This window comes from Octopus sinensis, linkage group LG16 (genome assembly GCF_006345805.1).
Source record: "Octopus sinensis linkage group LG16, ASM634580v1, whole genome shotgun sequence".
Lineage (NCBI taxonomy): Eukaryota > Metazoa > Mollusca > Cephalopoda > Octopoda > Octopodidae > Octopus > Octopus sinensis.
The window spans coordinates 15142259-15161670 of record NC_043012.1 but is presented as its reverse complement, the minus strand read 5'-3'; the positions used below and the strand labels follow the sequence as shown (position 1 = coordinate 15161670).

The 19412-nt window shown below is 37.5% G+C and overlaps 2 protein-coding genes and 1 long non-coding RNA gene across 5 annotated transcripts in view; 2 read left to right on the top strand and 1 right to left on the bottom strand.

Annotated features, from left to right (window-relative positions):
• LOC115220427 overlaps positions 1-19412 on the top strand; it is a 43506-nt gene that overhangs the window by 2110 nt on the left and 21984 nt on the right. The window contains exons 1-2 of one of the 3 annotated variants that reach the window (XM_036509900.1): positions 14144-14153; positions 17787-17793. The exons of the other annotated variants lie outside the window; for them this stretch is intronic. The gene's annotated coding sequence lies outside the window, so the exon portion shown is untranslated. Of the gene's footprint in view, positions 1-14143; positions 14154-17786; positions 17794-19412 lie in introns of those variants that run through there. 3 annotated transcript variants of the gene reach the window in all.
• LOC115220428 (DNA-directed RNA polymerase II subunit RPB11-a-like) lies at positions 9165-9515 on the top strand. The gene has a single exon (XM_036510191.1). It carries the CDS (start codon positions 9165-9167, stop codon positions 9513-9515), a length of 351 nt encoding a protein of 116 aa, XP_036366084.1.
• On the bottom strand, positions 13248-19204 carry LOC118766515. Its single transcript, XR_005002450.1, has 3 exons — positions 19121-19204; positions 17709-17711; positions 13248-13258 (listed from the first exon to the last, which is right to left on the bottom strand). It is a non-coding gene; the product is annotated as an uncharacterized LOC118766515 (long non-coding RNA).

Sequence of the window (19412 nt, the reverse complement as noted above, 5' to 3'; positions counted from 1 at the left end):
ATTTAGGAACAGACGGCCGGGTTTTGAGGTTGGGGCGGTTTGTTGTTATATGTGATTGCCGAGAGACTTATGCAGGAAGAGATGTTATCCACTTGACGCTACTGCAGTTGGAAATGTTTATCTCAAAAAAGCACTCACACACATTGGACATTAGGCCGTGTTCTTCTTGGTTTAGTGTGTGCGCGCGGACATAAAAGAGCGCGCGTATTTACTACACACGCGCACCTTTTATTTCTTTCACTTATTTGGACTGCGGCCATGTTGGGGCATCGCCTTGAGGGGGTTTAGTCAAAGAAGTCGATCCCCAGTACTTGCTTTTCTAAATTCGATACTTATTGTATCAGTCTCCTCTGCCGAACCGCTAGCTTACAAGGACGCAAACAAACCAACACCGGTTATCAAGCGGTTGTAGGGGACCACCTGTAACACAAAAGCACACATGCATATATATACCCTAATATTGTATGTATTGTTGATTTTTTTAAGAATTTTATGAGCTTGGAAGAAATTGTGATTTTTGTTTTCCAATAATATATCTTGAAGGACACAAATAAAGCTATCAACGACAGCGTGTAAATACTGTGTTGAAAATCTCTTTTGGATAGCAACATTTGAAGATTTCAATATTTTCTATCCAAAAGGTTTCCTTTTTCACTCCAATATTTACAAGCTATACCTTTGTTTGTGTTCTTAAACATATACTATTCCAACACACACACCTGTGTGTGTGTGTGTGTTTGTCCCCTAACCAACTCTTGACAACTGGTTTCTTTATGCCCATGTAACTTAACAGTTCAGCAATAGGTATAGATAGCATAATTCCAGGCTTAAAATACAAATTTCTGGGGGTGATTTATTCGACTAAAACTCAAGGTAGTGCTGTAGCATGGCCACAGTTCATTGACTGAAACAGGAAAAAGATATATGCCATCCTTTGATATTCCTCTTCCATGCTGGCATTGATTGGACAGATTTTACAGGATTCAACAAAATGGAGAACCACATTGAACTCCAGTGATCATACCTAAACAGTTATTGGGGTTTATTGCAATCCTCTGGGTTGGATCCTGTCAAACCGCCCAACCCACGCTAACATAGAAGACAAACCTAAAATGATGATACATACATATCATCATCATCATTTAACGTCTGCTTTCCATTTTGGCATGGGTTGGACGGTTTGACTGGGGACTGGCGAACCAGATGGCTGCACCAGGCTCCAATCTGATCTGGCAGAGTTTCTACAGCTGGATGCCCTTCCTAACGCCAACCACACATATATAAACTTCTTTGAAAATGGTGGGTCTCATTTTTTGAAATGGAGTTGAGAAACTGAATAAGAGTTTCAAAGATTTGTCACAAGTCTCTTAATAACCCTTTAGTGACCAACCTGGTTGAAACCGGCACTGGAAACCTTTGTCACAATTTATGTTCCTAACACTAACTTAGTGATAACTAAGTTATTTGACTAAATTCTTTGTTATAATTGAAAGAAACACAGAGCATCTTAAAATAAATACAGTAACGTAAGGTTTAATTTACATTTCTTACATTCACACCTAGATTTCTTTCTTGAAAAAAATCTGGGTGCAACTATTGTTCAAGACAGTGATATGTATGTGTGTGTGTGTGTGTGTGTATGTATATATATATATATCATCATCATCATTTAACATGTGTTGTCCATGCTGGCATGGATTGAACAGTTTGACCAGGGCTGGCAAGTTGAAAGGCTGCACCAGACTCCAGTTTGATTTGGCAGTGTTTCTACAGCTGGATGCCCTTCCTAACGCCAGCCAATCTGAGAGTGTAACGGGAGCTTTTACATGACACCAGTATCTGCCATGACTACAATTTTACTTACCAACGGTCTCAGTCATTCCTCTGTAATGCTCAACACCCAAAAAGTGCTTTTTATGTGCCACTGGCACAGGTGCAAGTTAAATGATGCCAGCATCAGCCACAACTATGATTTCACTTGGTTTGATGAGTCTTCTCAAGCACAGCATATCACCAAAGGTCTCAGTCACTAGTCATTGCCTCGGTGAGACTCAAAGTTCAAAGATCATACTTCACCACCTCGTCCCATGTCTTCCTGGGTCTACCTCTACCACAAGTTCCCTCAACACTTAGAGATCAGCACTTCTTTACACATCTGTCCTTATCCATACTCATCACATGACCATACCAATGCAGCCATCCCTCTTGCACACCGCATCTGATGTCTCTTATGCCCAACTTTTCCCTCAAGATGCTTATACTCTGTTGACATGAACACTGACATTGCACATCCAGCAAAGCATACTGGCTTCATTTCTTTCAAGCCTGCGCATGTCCTCGGCTGTCGCAGCTCATGTTTCACTGCTGTGTAGCACAGCTGTTCACACACACAGGCATCATGCAATCTGCCTTTCACTCTAAGGGAGAGGCCCTTTGTTGTCTTCAGAGCTCCCTGAACTTTGCCCCAGTCTATTCTTATTCTCACAGTTACACTCTCAGATCATACTCCTCCATTACTAACTTGGTTGCCTTGATAATGGAAGCTAGCTACTATCTCTAGCTTACTCCCCTGGCAATTGATGGAATCTATTTTCAGTGTTTATTATACCTGTGCATCTTCCTCATTATTTTCCATGTTAACCTTCCTCTGATATGTTTCTGCACCTCTTGTGTGTCCATAGCTTACATTGGGTACCATCTTATGGAGTTTCTACTTATGCTTTTTCTATAGATCGAGCAGGGCCATCTACCTGAAGGGATTTGTGATTTGTCTGCCTTCCTCTTTACTAAGACTTTGGTTTTTGCTAGGTTAACTCGGCCCTTTGATTCTAAACTTTGCCTCCATACTTGAAATTTCTATAGTTCTGGTAGCGATTCAGCTATAAGAACAAGGTCATCAGCATAGAAGAACTCCCAGGGGCAACCCGTCTTAAATTCCTCTGTCATTTGGAGGACTATGATGAACAAAAGGAAGATGAAGACTGATCCTTGGTGAGCCCCTACCTGTACCCTGAATTTTTTGCTGTACTCATTGCCAACCCTCATCTTTCTGCTCTCACCAACCACTCATCTATCCCTAGTTTCCACATTGACCACCAAATAAGAGATCAGGGCACCCTGCCAAAGGCTTTTTCCAAGTCAGCAAAAACCAAGTGCAGAGGTTTATCTTTGGCTATGTATTTCTCTTGCAGCTGCCTTACCAGAAATATAGTATTATTGGTGCTACTCCCTGGCACAAAACCAAACTGCATCTCCTCTAGACTAACTCTCCCCCTAATTAATTGGGCTGTGACCTTCTCTAACATTCTTTTACTTGTTTCAGTCATGACAAACACAGACACAAAGACACAAGCACATAATGATATATGCAGCAGGCTTCTTTTAGTTTCCGTCCTCCAAGTCCACTCACTAGGCTTTGGTTGGCCTGAGGCTATTGAAGAAAACACTTGCCCAAGGTGCTATACAGTGGGACAGTACCTGGAACCACGTAGTTGGGAAGTAAGTTTCTTACCACACAGCCATGCTTGCATATAATGTTATTGAAACTTTAGTTAAATATATTCAATGAGAATATTATTTACTGAAATTATATTGAGTGCTCAATTGTATCAAAGTATTTATATATTTAATACGAGCAATTATATACATATATATTTTTTAATAATATATTATTAATATTAGGAAATCAATATCAAAACTCCTCAGAAAGATATACACATCATCATCATCATCGTTTAAACGTTCGTTTTTCATGCTAGCATGGGTTGGACAGTTCAACAGGGGTTTGGCAAGCCAGGCTCCAGTCTGATCTGGCAGTGTTTCTACAGCTGGATGCCCTGAAAAATAATTGTTGTATTAAAAATATATAAATAAATATAAATATGTATAAAAATGTATGTAAATATGTATAAATATATAATGGATATGACAGTTAAAAAGTTTTGAATTAATTATTTGAAGCATCTTACAATCGTTTCATAGAAGAGTTGTCCCTATAATGAAATCCTATATTGATAAGCATTTATAGACAACGCTGCTGCTCTTCAGAGATATAAAAGTTTGATATTGATTTCCTAATATTAATAATAATATATTATTAAAAAATACTTATGTTATTGAAACTGAATAAAAGACGTGTGTTTTGTGTTTCCTTGTTTTGACATTGGGTGATAGTTGTAAATGAGTGTCACCACCATACAAGTGATTATCTTTTTGTTTCTAATCTTTTCTGAAAACAGCTAATCATGAAGAAATATCCTACTTGGGTACATGTTAAGGTTGCTAACAGGAAGGGCATCCAGTTGTAGAAAATTTGCCTCAGTGAATTTCGTCTGACTCTTGCAAGCATGGAAAAGTGAATGTTTAAAATAATAATGATGTCGAGGAGTGTGGTTGTGTGTGTGTGTACTCATATCTTTAGTCAAAAATGTGATAAATATGACTTAGTGTCCTTTTTATGTAATAGCTAACAATAGTGTGTCACCCTGGTTTCATTCCAGAATCCTTGATAGCAAGCTTCTTTAGATTAGCAGTCCTGCTGAAGTCAATGTCTTCATCAATTGTTGCATCAAGATTTTCAGTAATGAAATCTTGGTGTGAATGTAAGAAATGTAATTTAAGAGATTTGTGACAACTCTGAGTCTTAATCAGTTTCTCATTTCCATTTCAAAAACGAGACCCACAATTTCCAAAGACATTTGCACACATTCTTCTGAAGACACATCAAGCTTTTAGCTCGGGTACAATGTTTCATCAGAAGTTTTATCGTTTAATGCCTCTCAGATATGAGGTCATGTAAAGACTTTGTCTTTAAATTTTGCAATATTTAATTTTGGTAATACCTCTGAGAGAAATAAAAAAATTGTAAAATTTTTTACCTTTGCCATAACAAAATATATTAAGCCAGACTTAATGTGAAGAAGTGGAAAAAATATTTTCTTTGGATCCAACTAAAGGAACTGATTGAATGTTGTCTCTTGCAGAAAATATATGAAGTTCTAGTTGGTAATCTTTTTCTGTTAAATTGGTCTGGAATTGCATGAGTGTCTCGCTTAGTAAGCAGCGGAGCTTGGTGGGTCCCCCTTGCATTTCCATTAGTATAGTGGTTACTTTGATTCCTCCACTAAGGTCCTATTGTTGATCACTGTTTTATATTGCATTAAAAAGGATCTCCAAGTTAGCAAAAAATTCCTTTAAATGCACTGAATGAGCCATAAGGATAGGTGGTTTTAAACTTCCGTTATACTTTTACTTGCTTCAGTCATTTGACTGCAGCCATGCTGGAGCACCGCCTTGACTCCAGGACTTATTTTTTAAGCCTGGAACTTATTCTATCGGTTTCTTTTGCTGAACTGGTAAGCTACAGGGATGTAAACACCAACACCTGTTGTCAAGTGGTAATAAGGACACACACACACACACACACACACACACACACACATATGCGACAGGCTTCTTTCAGTTTCTGTCAACCAAATCCACTGACAAGGCTTTGGTCGGCCTGAGGCTATAGCAGAAGACACTTGCCCAAGGTGCCATGCAGTGGGACTGAATTCGGAACCATGTGGTTGGAAGCAAGCTTCTTACCACACAGCCACACCTGTGCCTATTATGCAGTAAAATAACTTTTAAATTTCATAGTAATGAATCCATGCCATTCACTGCCAACTGGCCGCCTTTGCACATTTCTGAGCATAACTGTTCCCTCTTGTGATTTCAATTTCTTGTGTGATGTTACCTTTTAGCACTTGTAATGTTAGCATCTTGGTCTGTTAGCATAAAACCACTGATTTAAGCTGGCACCATCCTTTGCATACAGACAGAAACACAAATTCTATTCTTTCTGAAATTGTTAGCGTTTCTGCCATGGCTACAAATCTGAAAATTAAAAAATATAATTAGATATGATAATTAAATGATCAAAATCATATTAAAGATAAATACATTTTAAAAATTTCCCTATGAGTCCATATTTTTGCACCACCCTGTGTATATATATCTCTTATTATAAAAGGCAGATTTTATCTGCCTCCCTTTGTCAGTTATAGAAATCTACAATATAGGATTTCTTCAATTACAATTTACCTAGCATTTTTAAGAGTAGAATGCATCGGGTTTTGCCAGGTCCAGTTTTTAAAATTTAAACTCCAATTAAGCAAAATTTACAGAAAACTCACATTCTGGTGTGTATGTCAAATGCTTTTCTTAGTCTGGTTTACAGCATACGCAAACGCACACACACAGTGTGCAACGAATAAAGTGAAACTAGATGTAATATTTGTTTCTGTCTATCAGAGTAAATCTCTTTAGTACATTCGTGAAAACACGTATTATACTTCGTAAACACTTCAAATACAGTTTTGTACAAAAATCGAAGTGTAATTTTAATTCCGTGAATTATGGGAGATTTTTTTCCGAAATTTGTTCCTATTGTGTTTTCAAAATTTGTAATTCTGACAAAAAATGGATACGAATTTCATTATATCAAGCAGCGAGTCAGAATTCGAAGGATTTTCTACTGAAGACCTTCATAAATCTAACTCTATGACTGAAAAAAAAAGCATCTTTATATAAGAGTGAAGTTGTGTGTCTGTCTCCTACGATTTAGATTCGTAACTACTCCCACATTTTGCGGTGCAGTTTAACCAAAAGCGGGTATCTTATAGTTGTGATTCATATCGAGCCCTTCTGGGTATTAGCGCGCGTCTACGATGAGTCTACGATTTAAAAAAAATTTACCATCATATTTTTCCATTTTAATGCATTTTTTCGCTATTATATAAGGGAAGTAACTCTCTAAAATTATCTACGATGTGTCAACGATTTAAAAAAAAATTTACCTTAATTTTTTTTCCATTTTTAATGCATTTTTTTGCTATTTTTTGGCTATAACTCTCTAAAAATGCTTATATAGTTATTTCCCTTACAAACCCGAGCAACGCCGGGCGATACTGCTAGTATATATATATATCATCATCATCATCATCGTTTAGCGTTCGTTTTCCATGCTAGCATGGGTTATATATATATATATATATATATATACTTTATTTAAAGCAGCAGAAAATTCAACAGAACCTGTTACTCTTAGTTTCGCGTTGCCGTTCATCAATATGACACTGTGTGTGGTTAAACACTGAAGTTGCTGTACTGGGGAGACTCCTTCAAAAACATATTGTGTTGAAAAATACAGAATACCTTGAGGCTAAGTGAAAACGAAATTACCCCATAACTGAAAGAGAGTGACAGATATGGGTATTTCATGGTCATTTTTGTTCTTTAGTGTCACACTCCTCCACCACCAAAATGACCTCCCTTGATCAGTTACAGATATATATACATATAGGTATGTGTATATATATATACACACTAACTTAAAAGCCACACTCTGTGTGGACTTTTGACCTAGCTCCTCTGGAGGGCTAATTAGACCTGCAACCAAAAACTAAGAGAGCTAAATAGCATGATTATAATACATCTATAATGACTATTTAGCATTGGAAGACATATTACTGGGTTCAAAAGTATATGTTGAATAAATATCAGAAGGCATCATCGTTTAACGTCTACTTTCCATGCTAGCATGGGTTGGACTGATGAACCAGATGGCTGCACCAGGCTCCAATCTGATCTGGCAGAGTTTCTACTACTGGATGCCCTTCCTAACGCCAACCACTCCAAGAGTGTAGTGGGTGATTTTACATGCCACCAGCACAAGGGCCAGTTAGGTGGTACTGGCAAATGGGCACGCTCAAAAGGTGTTTTTTATGTGCAACCTGAACTGGAGCCAGTTCAGTGGCACTGGCACTGACCTCGCTTGAATGTTTTTTCACGTGCCAGTAAAGCGATGCTGGTAACGATCACGCTCGAATGGTACTTTTTACGTGCCACCAGCACGGAAGCCCGTTAGCTGCTCTGGCAATGATCACACTCAGATGGTGCTCTTAGTGCTCCACTAGCTCGGATGCAAGCTCTCTCAAGGCGTGTTTTTTGTTTAAGAAAAATAGTCATTTATTTTGAACTGTTAAGTTCTTAGCAAAAAGATCATATAAACATTAATTTGTATGTTTGAATGAGAATGTTGCAAAGGGTGTAATGCAAACTGGTAGAATGAGGAACATGTAGTGAGATATTGATTAATTTACATGACTTACTCGGTATTTAACCGTGGGGGTTAAACGAGGAGGAACAGTGTAAAAGAAGCATAGTAGATAAGGGTGATGTTGATTCTAGAGAGGTAAAATCAGCAACACTCCAAGGTGGATGTGAATATAGAAGCAGTGATGCACTTTGGTAAACATTGTTCCATTGCTGTCAGGGCTGCTGCAACTGGTTTACCTCTTTCAAAATAGGTGCATTTTATGGTTAGGCGGAAATTGATACTTGTATTACTACATTGCCAACTTTGACTGGCTGGCATCTGCCAAAGCACAATTGAGTATAGCCACAGCAACAAAGTAGTTCCTTCATGTCTTTCTACAACTATATGCCCCGGTGGTGTTTGATAAAAGGTTAGGGGCGGATGAGAATTAATTCTGTAATGCAATCATTCATTTGTTCCAGTCCCAAGTTGAATTCCAACTGTTGGCCAATTTGTCCCAAAGTTCTTATCTTGATGTAAAATTAACAAACCAAATGTCTTTTATCTCCGCTTTGATCTCTGATGTTATCTGACAAACACCAACCAAGATGGCATGAATCAGCCAAGCTTTACCTGCTAAAAAAAGCAACCCAAATGCTTTTAAATCATATCCCAATGCTGAATGTTCAAGAACCAGATGAAGGGCAGATTTTCAATCTTGGGATCATCCTGATTCAAAAAAGGCATAACATGTCTGTAGAGCAGATGTAGTGTGAGGTTCAGGGGTCTCAGACGGACAAAGTTTTGCTTTTATTATTATAGATAGAAGATATATGTATTTTTAACATGTTTCAGTTATCAGACTGCAATCATGCTGGGGCACTACTTTGAAGAGTTTTTAGTTGAATGAACTGACCCTAGTACTTTTTTTTTCTTGAAGCCTGGTACATATTCTATCAGTCTCTGTTGCCTAACTGCTAAGTTACAGGGATGTAAATACAGTGGCACTTGTTGTCAACTGATGGTGATGGTCAAGAAACACACACACCAATATATCAAGAGACGACGACGACGATCAGGCGTCATGAATGCTCCACCGACTTTTGAAAGTTTCTTGCTCTACGATGGAGAAAAGAAAATTATCATTGAGAAAGATACGAAAGTGCCGAATGCTGCTATTTTCACAGTCAACAAAGAAGACCACACCCTCGGCAACTTAATAACAACCCAACTATTGAAAGATCCACACAATCTCTTTGCTGGCTACAAGATCCCCCACCCGTTGGAACACAAGTTTGTTCTCCGCATCCAAACCACCCCAGACTACACACCACAGGAGGCCTTCACCAACGCCATCACCGATCTGCTCAGCGAGTTCTCTTTGCTGCAAGAAAGATTCAAGGAAGCTGTTCAAGAGAAACAGGAGGCAGAATAGCGCCTTGGTGCTCACCATCTCTCATCTCACCACATGAAAAAAAAACCTCTTGTATTGTCTCTCTGTCAACCATCAAATTCTCTCTCTTGGCTCACCTCTCAATTTATCTATCTCTGTCTCATTCTTTGTATGTCCCTCTATCAGTGCTCTCAGCGAAATGACTTAGTGGCACTTCATCTAGCTCCAGGTTTTGAGTTCAAATTCCGCTGTGGCTGACTTTGCCTCCTTTTTGTAGGCGTATGAGTGGCTGTGTGGTAAGTAGCTTGATTACCAACCACATGGTTCCGGGTTCAGTCCCACTGTGTGGCACCTTGGGCAAGTGTCTTCTACTATAGCCTCGGGCCAACCAAAGATTTGTGAGTGGATTTGGTAGACGGAAACTGAAAGAAGCCCATCGTATACATGTATATATATATATATGTGTGTGTGTCTGTGCTTGTCCCCCCAACATTGCTTGACAATGTTTACGTCCCTGTAACTTAGCGATTCGGCAAAATAGACTGATATAATAGGTAGTAGGCTTACAAAGAATAAGTCCTGAGGTCAATTTGCTCAACTAAAGGCGTTGCTCCAGCATGGCCACAGTCAAATGACTGAAACAAGTAAAAGAGTATAAAAAAATATCTTGTTCTTATGTATGGCGACTTTTGAATGACCCTGTATTAAAACAAGAAGCAGAATAATTCCTTGCAGTACACCATTTTCCACCTGACCCCCATCGAAGGCTTCTTGAATCCATCAACCATGTTTTTTTCTTTTAGCAATCTATTTCCCCTCCACTTCATTTAATTAAAAAAAAAAATTAATTTCTTTTTCTAATGTGCAGGTGGCACGTAAAAAGCAGCCACTACACTCACGGAGTGGTTGGCGTTAGGAAGGGCATCCAGCTGTAGAAACTCTGCCAGATCAGACTGGAGCCTGGTGCAGCCTCCTGGCTTCCCAGATCCCCGGTCGAACCGTCCAACCCATGCTTGCATGGAAAACGGACGTTAAATGATGATGATGATGATATATATATATATAAATATATATATACATTACAATATAAAAATAGGGTTCAGTAAAATAATTTACTTTACCACACACCAAACTTTTTAGAAATAGCAGCCAAAAATTTTAGCTATTTCTTTTACTGTAAGAAAAATCTCCCAGATTATTGACAATATATATATATATATATATATATATATATATATGTATGTATGTATGTACAAAGTGTCCCCCCAAAATGTATACACACTTTAATCAATTGTTAAGGTGTTTATTAAAATACATTCCATTTTAAAAATTTAATAGAATCTACAGACATTATTTTATTGTTTTATCAATGCCTGTTTTCAAACTGACATCTGTTCTGGTGCAGGCACTGCTGCCAATGCAAAGCAATGGAATCACAAACATATCAAAACAATTCTTTTGGTATTTGTGTGCATTCACGTTCAATGGCTGCTCTCAAATCAGCAACTGTTGCAGGTTTCATAGCATAGACTTTCTTTTAGGTATCCCCATAAAAAAAAGAAGTCTAGCAGTGTGAGGTCTGGTGAATGTGGAGGGTATTCAATGAAACCCCTTCGTCCAATCCACCTGTTTGGTAAAATCTCACCAAGTAAGGATCTAACATTGCGATGGTAGTGTGGGGATGCCCTCTCTTGCTGAAAATAAAACTCCTCGTCTTCAAAGTCTTCTCTAATGCTTGGCATGGCAGACTGTTGCAGCAAGGGAATTCAGGTTTTTATGTAATTTTATTCATGGGACCCAAAAATGTGCCCGTACCCCATGGTCTATGGACAGGAACCAAGTTTCTTTTTCACATACTTGTGGAGGAATTCTGGTTTTTCCATAATTTTTTCAAATTTATTTATTGGGCCAAAAATATGTCTCACCCCCATCTCCTTTTTCATATAATTATCAAACTTACAGAGGAATTCAGATTTTTCCATAATTTTTTCAATTTTATTCATGAGCTAGAAATGGTGTTGGTAAAATAAAAGCATAATAGCCTGAAAATCTTATATGATTCAGTCAAGCAAAATTAATATACACATTCTCTTCCTAAAATGCAAGAAAGAAAGAAAGAAAATAATTTAGGAAACCTTTCTCTTGATCACATGTTTCCCCGCTGGCTTGTTTGAATGGCAGCATCTTGCCACTTGTTGAAGCCTGTTTACTTTATACAGTATCTCAAGTGTCTGTTTGCATGAAAGAAAAAATAACTTTGAAAATCCTCATGTTTGAATGTGTGTGTATAGATAAACTGAATTTTTGTTGGTTGCACTTTGTGTTGTGAAGTTGGCTGTATGTGACTATGACCATTCCAACATTTTTCTGGTGTAGTGTACTTTGAACAATACATTCCACTGTGTCCTTAAAAACAAGGGTAAAAAAAAACAGTAGGGTGTAATTTGAGGGGCATTTGGTTGCTATTTCTAGCAATTTGTATAACTATGTAGAAATCTCTCTTGTCAGCTTGTTCAATGAATGTTCTTCTATAAGATATGAGAAGGCAGCATTACCCTCTCTAAAAACACGGGCAATTAAAGTTCTGAACCTAATAGTTTTAATATCTTGGTCAATTGATTGGTTCATCCTAATCTTTGATAATTTACAGTTATAATAAGCACCGCTTTTCTGTGTCATCCTACCACTTCCCTTCTTTTTGTGTCTCTGAATTTGAATGGCCCACATCTGGAATATTTAAAAACTAAACTTTTGTGCTGTTAAGTTTTCACCATATATTTAATTCGAAAACATTAGTTCCTTAGATACATGCAAGAAGATATCAAGTTGAAGATATTATGACGTGACACTGTGTGACTTGAGTTCTTTTTCTATGGTGTATATTCATGTGGTTAAAAAGTTCACTTTGCAACTATGTGGTACGGAGTGTGATGAAGCTTATCATATAAATAAATATACACAGCATTAGACGAATATTCAAGCAAGCTTGGGACTGGAATTGTCCCAGATTTCTGAATTTTCCAGGTTTCTGGAGATAATCTAAATAAATACTTATAAAATAACCTATGAAAAGTGAAGAACTAAATTGTATTTAGCAGATTCAAATTGATACATTTCTAAAGCAGGGTCTAATAATGACTAATCCCCTTAAAATTCTTAAAATATATCATGCTGTACCATGTATACAATATAATGTTTATAGGATGAAAATAAAATAAAGAAAAACAAAGAACATGATTTTGTTTAACAGATCCAGGTATAAATTAATACAGTTTTAAAGCGGAATATGTTTATCACTTTCAGACCTGGGCTGCTGTGTCGAACATTACCCTATAGTTTGGCACCTGAGTCAAAAAATCACACAATATTCAGGAGAATAACAATAATAGGCCCATCTCTCAACTGCTGTATTTGTTCACCCAAATTGCTAATTTCCTCATCTCTTTCATCAGTTTGTCCAAATCGCTTTCATTGCTGGTGGAAGTATAAACTCTTCATCTGAAGAATAAATATTATCAATTTCCTCAACTGCAAAGAGTCTAGGTCTTGCTCATTTACAAGACAAAGAGCTGGGTTCATCACATTTGTTTCATCACAATTATTTTTTTTTTGTATGTGTGTGATTAAAAGCAAAAGTAAACAACATCTATCGGGGGATACCCATTCACAATGAGTCATAGAACACACTTAACTACAAAGCTGCAACTAATTTTAGTACGATCTAATTTTAGTATTTTATCTTCTATTTCTACAAGTGGTGTTCATTTACCACTATGACATTTAAGCTGTTCCTGCTTATAGCACTAGCATGGCCTGACAGGGTTTACCTTATTGAGCACTGGGGTCAATGTAATCAACTTACCCGCTCCCTATAAAATGACTGGCTTTGTGCCAAAATTAGAAAAAATATTTTAAGGTATGTTGAGTGATGTAGAATGAGTAATAAGTGTCCCAGTGATCTGAGTCCACCAGCTTCTCTTCATTCCAATTCTTTTACTGGTTTCAGTCAGAAGACTGTGGCCATACTGGGGCATACTATCTTCAAGGATTTCACTTGGTATAAACTTTCAAAGGTATTTCAGTCAGGAACTTACTATTTTATCAACCCCTATTTATTTGAGAGTTGAAATTACCTTTTACCAACTGGTGTTGGTGTGTCTGTGTTCGTGTAACTTTGCGGTTTGGCAAAAGAGACCAATAAAATATGTACCCAGCTAAACAAAAAAAACACCCGTTTCATTTTGACTAAAAATAACTATTTTATTGGCTAAACTGGCAAAATGACCATACAACAACATATTTTCAACACCCCATGTATAAATTAACCAATTTCCAAAATAGCATCTGTTGACTCAATACAGGGTACAGTGTTTTGCATGGTATTGTTTAGTCATCATCATCATCGTTTAACATCCGTTTTCCATGCTGGCATGAGTTAGACAGGAGCTTGCCTGACAGATTTTTTGTGTGTGTTTTGGTATGGTTTTTACAGTTAGATACCCTTCCCAACACTAGCCACCCTGCAGAGTGGACTGTGTACTTTTTAGCACTGGCAGGGTCACCAAATAACTTGCAAGACAAAAATCCCTTTGAGAAGGGAGGGGGTGATCTTGTGCCAGATGATGAAAGGTCAGAGTGCAACAGAGAGACAAAAACAGGTGTCTTGCTGAGAGGAGTTATGTGGTTACCCAGCCAGAGGGAAGAACATGAGAAAGAGAGATGATATGAACACAAGCTTAAATGCTTTGAGTAGAACAAAATTCAGTGTATTAGTTCTTACTGCTGAGTATTCTTCGATTTCTAGGAATTCCAGATTTCTAAACGACAGATAAGAAGTCCAGTACTGTTTGTAAGCTTATATGTGTTTGTAAAATGGTATGTCGAGTTAAACACTAAAAGGTAATTTCAACACTCAAATAAATAGAGGTTGATGAAATAGTAAGTTCCTGGCTGAAATACCTTTGAAAGTTGATAAATAGTGAAATCCTTGAAGATAGTATGCCCCAGTATGGCCACAGTCTTCTGACAGAAACCAGTAAGAGAATTGGAATGAAGAGAAGCTGGTGGCCCCAGATCATTGGGACACTTATTACTCATTCTACATCACTCAACATACCTTAAAATATTTTTTCTAATTTTGGCACAAAGCCAGTCATTTTATAGGGACAGGGTGAGTTGATTACATTGACCCCATTTCTCAACTGCAACTTATTCTATTGACTCTGAAAAGAGGAAATGCAAAATCAACCTCTGGCATTTAACCCTTTCATTACCATATTTATTTTGAGATGCTCTGTGTTTCTTTCAATTAATTTTAAATATAACAAAGAATTTAGTAAAGTAACTTAGTTATCATTCAGCTAGTGTTAGGAACATAAACTGTGGCTATGGTTTGGTGGAAGATTTTAATTCAGAACTTATGAAAAGAAGACATTTGTACTACAGAGCCAGAGGTGGTTTCAGCTGGGGTTGGTATCGAAAGGGTTACACTTTGAATGCAAAACCAGAAGAAATGCTACTAAGCATTTTGTCTGGCATGCTAACAATTCTGCCAGCTCACCACCTTAACATGTATAAATATATTACTGTTATTCATATCCAGGTTATTACTGGGGTCGACTTGTTTGATTGAAACCCTTCAAAGCAGTGTTCCAGCATGGCCACAGTCCAGCGACTGAAACAAATGATAATAAAAGATATGAAGAATCATCATCATCATTGTTTAATATTAGGCCTTGCATGCTGACATGGGTTAGATGGTTTAACAGAAGCCTGCACCAGATTTCTGTGTCTGTTTTGGCAGGGTTTCTATGGCTGGATGCCCTTCCTAACATCAACCACCCAGCAGACTTTGAGAAATAGAACATTAATTTCTATATCCTGTAGTTTAAATTACATGGAGATAATTCTATTGAAACAAACCGCCTTCTATTTGATTCCTTAATCAGGTTTTGTGGTTCTGTTTCAAGATCATCAGGCTTATCAATAGTGCAGTTAATTCTTAGCTCCAAGTCAGCCCTGATCAAGCAGATATTTGATTAAGCCTTTTGGATTTAAAGCAGCCATATCCAGCCCCAATTTTTTATCAGTTTTATCTTTGGATCAACCAGATCTGGCCTTTCACACCTACTCTACAATGTCATTTTAAAAATAAACAGTCACATCATTAGAATCTCAAAGCTATGAGGTAATTCATGATCAATTCAAAACGCTGCAAATAAGTGTTACTTTTGACAAAGTGATCTGAATGCTAAAAGGTTCAAAAGTGACCCTGCCAGGATCATCCTGACTTTTTTTTTCTCCAAGAACCATCAGTTCATGACTTTACTCCTTTTTTAACACACTAATCTTCAGATTAAGAGAGACTTATTATTTGTAGCAGGTCAAGCAACCATATTGAGGCTGCCTCATTTGGCTTCTAAAATAAACTATATTTTGTGGCATAGGATCCCTCGGTCATTGCCTATTTTTCTTATTTTATTCAAGAATTAATTTTGAAGATAAGCACAAAGTCTTGAATTTGGGTGAGAGGACACAGTTAAAATATATCATACTAGTACTTATTTGAACAAGAAATCTCATCAGGACGACAAGCAAATTTGTAAAGAGCTGTAAGTAAATACCAAAAGCATTTGCTCAACACTTTGCCTCTTCTCATGCATTTCACAAATAATGGCTTTTATTTTGATGTGTAGTCGGGTGGAGTGTGGCACTGTAACATTTTGAGAAGTTGGAAAGTGTTGTCACAGAGATATGGGGTGGGGGGTGGGATAAGTAATACTCCAGAGGAAATGAATATGATGGCCTCTTTCTGTGTGACAGGATTATGGATAAGTAGGGGTAGGTAAAATATAGAAGATCATGTGAAAGTAGAATAATATTTTAATTTGATTGCAATGTTGTTGTTGTTTAACCCCAGGTTAACCCTTTCTGAGAAGACCTTACAATCAAAGGCACTCCAGCCACCTCCATCTTATTTTTATTTCAGACATAGGAAATTTTGACTGCCATTTTCAGCCGGTTGTGTGACCACATATAGACTCCTCTTTTATTTAAAGCAATAATAACTATGCATCAACCACCATCAGATCAGCATCAACTTTGATTTATAATATAAACCAATACACTGCATTACTTGGTATTCTTCTTCCTCCTCCTCATCATCATCATCATCATCACCCTCATTTAGCATCCATTGTCTGTGCTGGCATGGGTTGGACGGTTTGACCAGGGCTGGCAAGCTGGAAGGCTGCACCAGACTCCAGTCTGATTTGGCATGGGTTCTACAGCTGAATGCCCTTCCTAATGCCAACCACTCCGTGAGTGTAATGGGTGCTTTTATGTGCCACCAGCGCAGGTGCCATTTGTGTGACACTGGTATCTGCCATGACTGCAATTTCACTTGGCTTGATGAGTCTTCTTCTCAATCATGATATAATGCTGAAGGTCTCGGTCATTGCCTAGACGAGGCCCAACATTCAAAAGGAACTCAGCCACTTTGCATCCATGAGGCCCAATGCTTCAAAGGTGCTTTTTACGTGCCACTGGCATGGGTGCAAGTTACATGACACCAGCATCAGCCACAATTACAATTTCACTTGGCTTGACGGGTCTTCTTAAGCACAGCATATCACTAACAGTCTCTGTCACTAGTCATTGCCTCTGTTAGTTCGAAAGTCCAAAGATCATGCTTCACCACCTCGTCCCATGTCTTCCTGAGACTACCTCTACCACAGCTTCCGGCACTTTTTTACACAGCTGCACTCTTCAAATAGATAACCTGTCTCGGACCAAGAATTGTGATATTATAATTGGATATTGATTAATGCTCACTCAAGACTGCTAACTTTACTGTATTATGTATGCAGATCCCCACTACACAATCTGTTCCTTTCTAAAGTGGAATAATAATAGTTTACTTGGCACAATGGTTATCAGAGACTTCAGTTGGTTAGAGACTGTAAATATCTTCAATGCAAAAGGAACTTAGCTTTCACAGTCCTTATTTCCCCAAAGAAAAACTGGATCTATTCACATTTAGTTGGTCTAATGAATTCCTATGAGTTAGAATGTCTTACTCCAGAGTCTGTTATTTAGGAAATAGATGATTTCCAGTTGATTCTTAGTATGGGTCCCAGATGTCTAAATATCAATGAGACACTGAACAAGTTAATGGAGATCTTACTTATGCTTTTGTGAATGTTTTCCACAAGAATCAGCCAAACGCTTGGAAACAACCTTTGAATTTTCTCAATCACAGATTGACTCACAACTTAGTGAGAAGAATTATGAACTGCATATGTGCAGGTGTAGCTGTGTGGTCAGAAACTTGCTTCCTAATCATGTAGTCTTAGGTTCAGTCCCACTGTGTGGCACTTTAGGCAAGTGTCTTCTACTATAGCCTCAGGCTGGCCAAAGCCTTGCGAGTGGATTTGGTAGACGAAAACTGGAAGAAGCCTCTCGTGTATGTGTCTGTGTTTGCCCTCCCCCCACCATATATATATCAGAGTAATTGCACTAAGCAGTGTTTATGTATAATCACAATTTAGGTTAGTTGAAATATGTTTGTCATGTATTTCAACTGCTAATGGCAAATACACTACAGTTACCATGGAGAAAATAATCTCTCTTATGGTAAAAAGGTGTGAAATCATCCAGTTTGTTCAGCGTCACCACCTGTTGGCAATCTCAGACATCGATGTTTTGAGTTTGTTGACACTTGTTGATGAGTTTACCTAAGAGAGGTGTCTTTCAATGGACTAAATAAAGCTTATAGCTTTATATATCATTCAGCCTACATGTTGACTGATTTGTGCTCATGTGTTCTACTATAGCCTCAGGCTGGCCAAAGCCTTGTGAGTGGATTTGGTAGACGAAAACTGGAAGAAGCCTGACTGAGAAAACTGACCAAGTGATGGCACAAAGCAGTGCTTACGTATAATCACAATTTAAGTTAGTTGTAATATGTTTGTCACATATTTCAACTGTTAAAGGCAAATTTTGATATATATGAAACCTATGTAATTTACACACTTTTTTTTGCAAAAATAAACTTTAGTGGGTGAGTAAATTACATGAGTAGATTGTTTCCAGAATTAAAAAAAATATTTTTGTTGAGAAAAGACGTACAAAACATAAACATTTGTACCAGAAGTTGACTCATTTAATGTCAGAAAAGGTTTTTACAGAAAAAATAATGGCTTGTATATGAAGTTGACTTTTATTTATGCTGGGTGGTATAATGCTTACTTTTTCTGTATAAATTTACTAAAACCATTAAATGGTTAACTACTTTTTGAAGTCTGACATTCATGCTGGTAATCACGGTCTGGGCCATGTTTTACATTGCTTGGAGTTTCCACCTATCGCAATGGAGCACCATTGACATACATAATGATATTGACATTCCTGACTGAAAAAAATGTAATGATATGGATAATCTTGATTGTATGTTTTATTTTTGCCTGTTTATTCCTAGGCACAGTTTTAAGTTTGTCCTACTGTTTACGCCAATTTTGAACATTGGCTCTTTTGCCACCGTTCAAATGCATATTCAACATATTTAATTTCTCCTTCACAGTAAACGATTCATAAGTTCTGCCCATACTGACAATAACAGTAATGACAAATTTCAAAGTTTGTTTGACATTTTATAAGTATGAAAGGGATTAAAATTTCGATACTCTGTATCAAAGGTTCCAACAAGGATAGGTAGAAAAGAATTCTGCTTACATAATCAGTTTGATTGGTCACCTTCCTCTATCAGTTGAGTAAAATGTCATCCATTCATTGGTAATTAAACTTAATTTGCAACACCTGTGCGTATTTATCAGCTTTGTTTTTGTTGATAATTCTTATCAACAACTTTTCCTGTGATTATGATTTGAGAAGACATACAGCAGTATGCTAAAGATCGGACATAATCTCTTGTGGGCAAGA

Excerpts from the sequence above, each read along its gene's own strand:
- LOC115220428 (XM_036510191.1), top strand. The coding sequence starts at position 9,165 with ATGAATGCTCCACCGACTTTTGAAAGTTTCTTGCTCTACGATGGAGAA.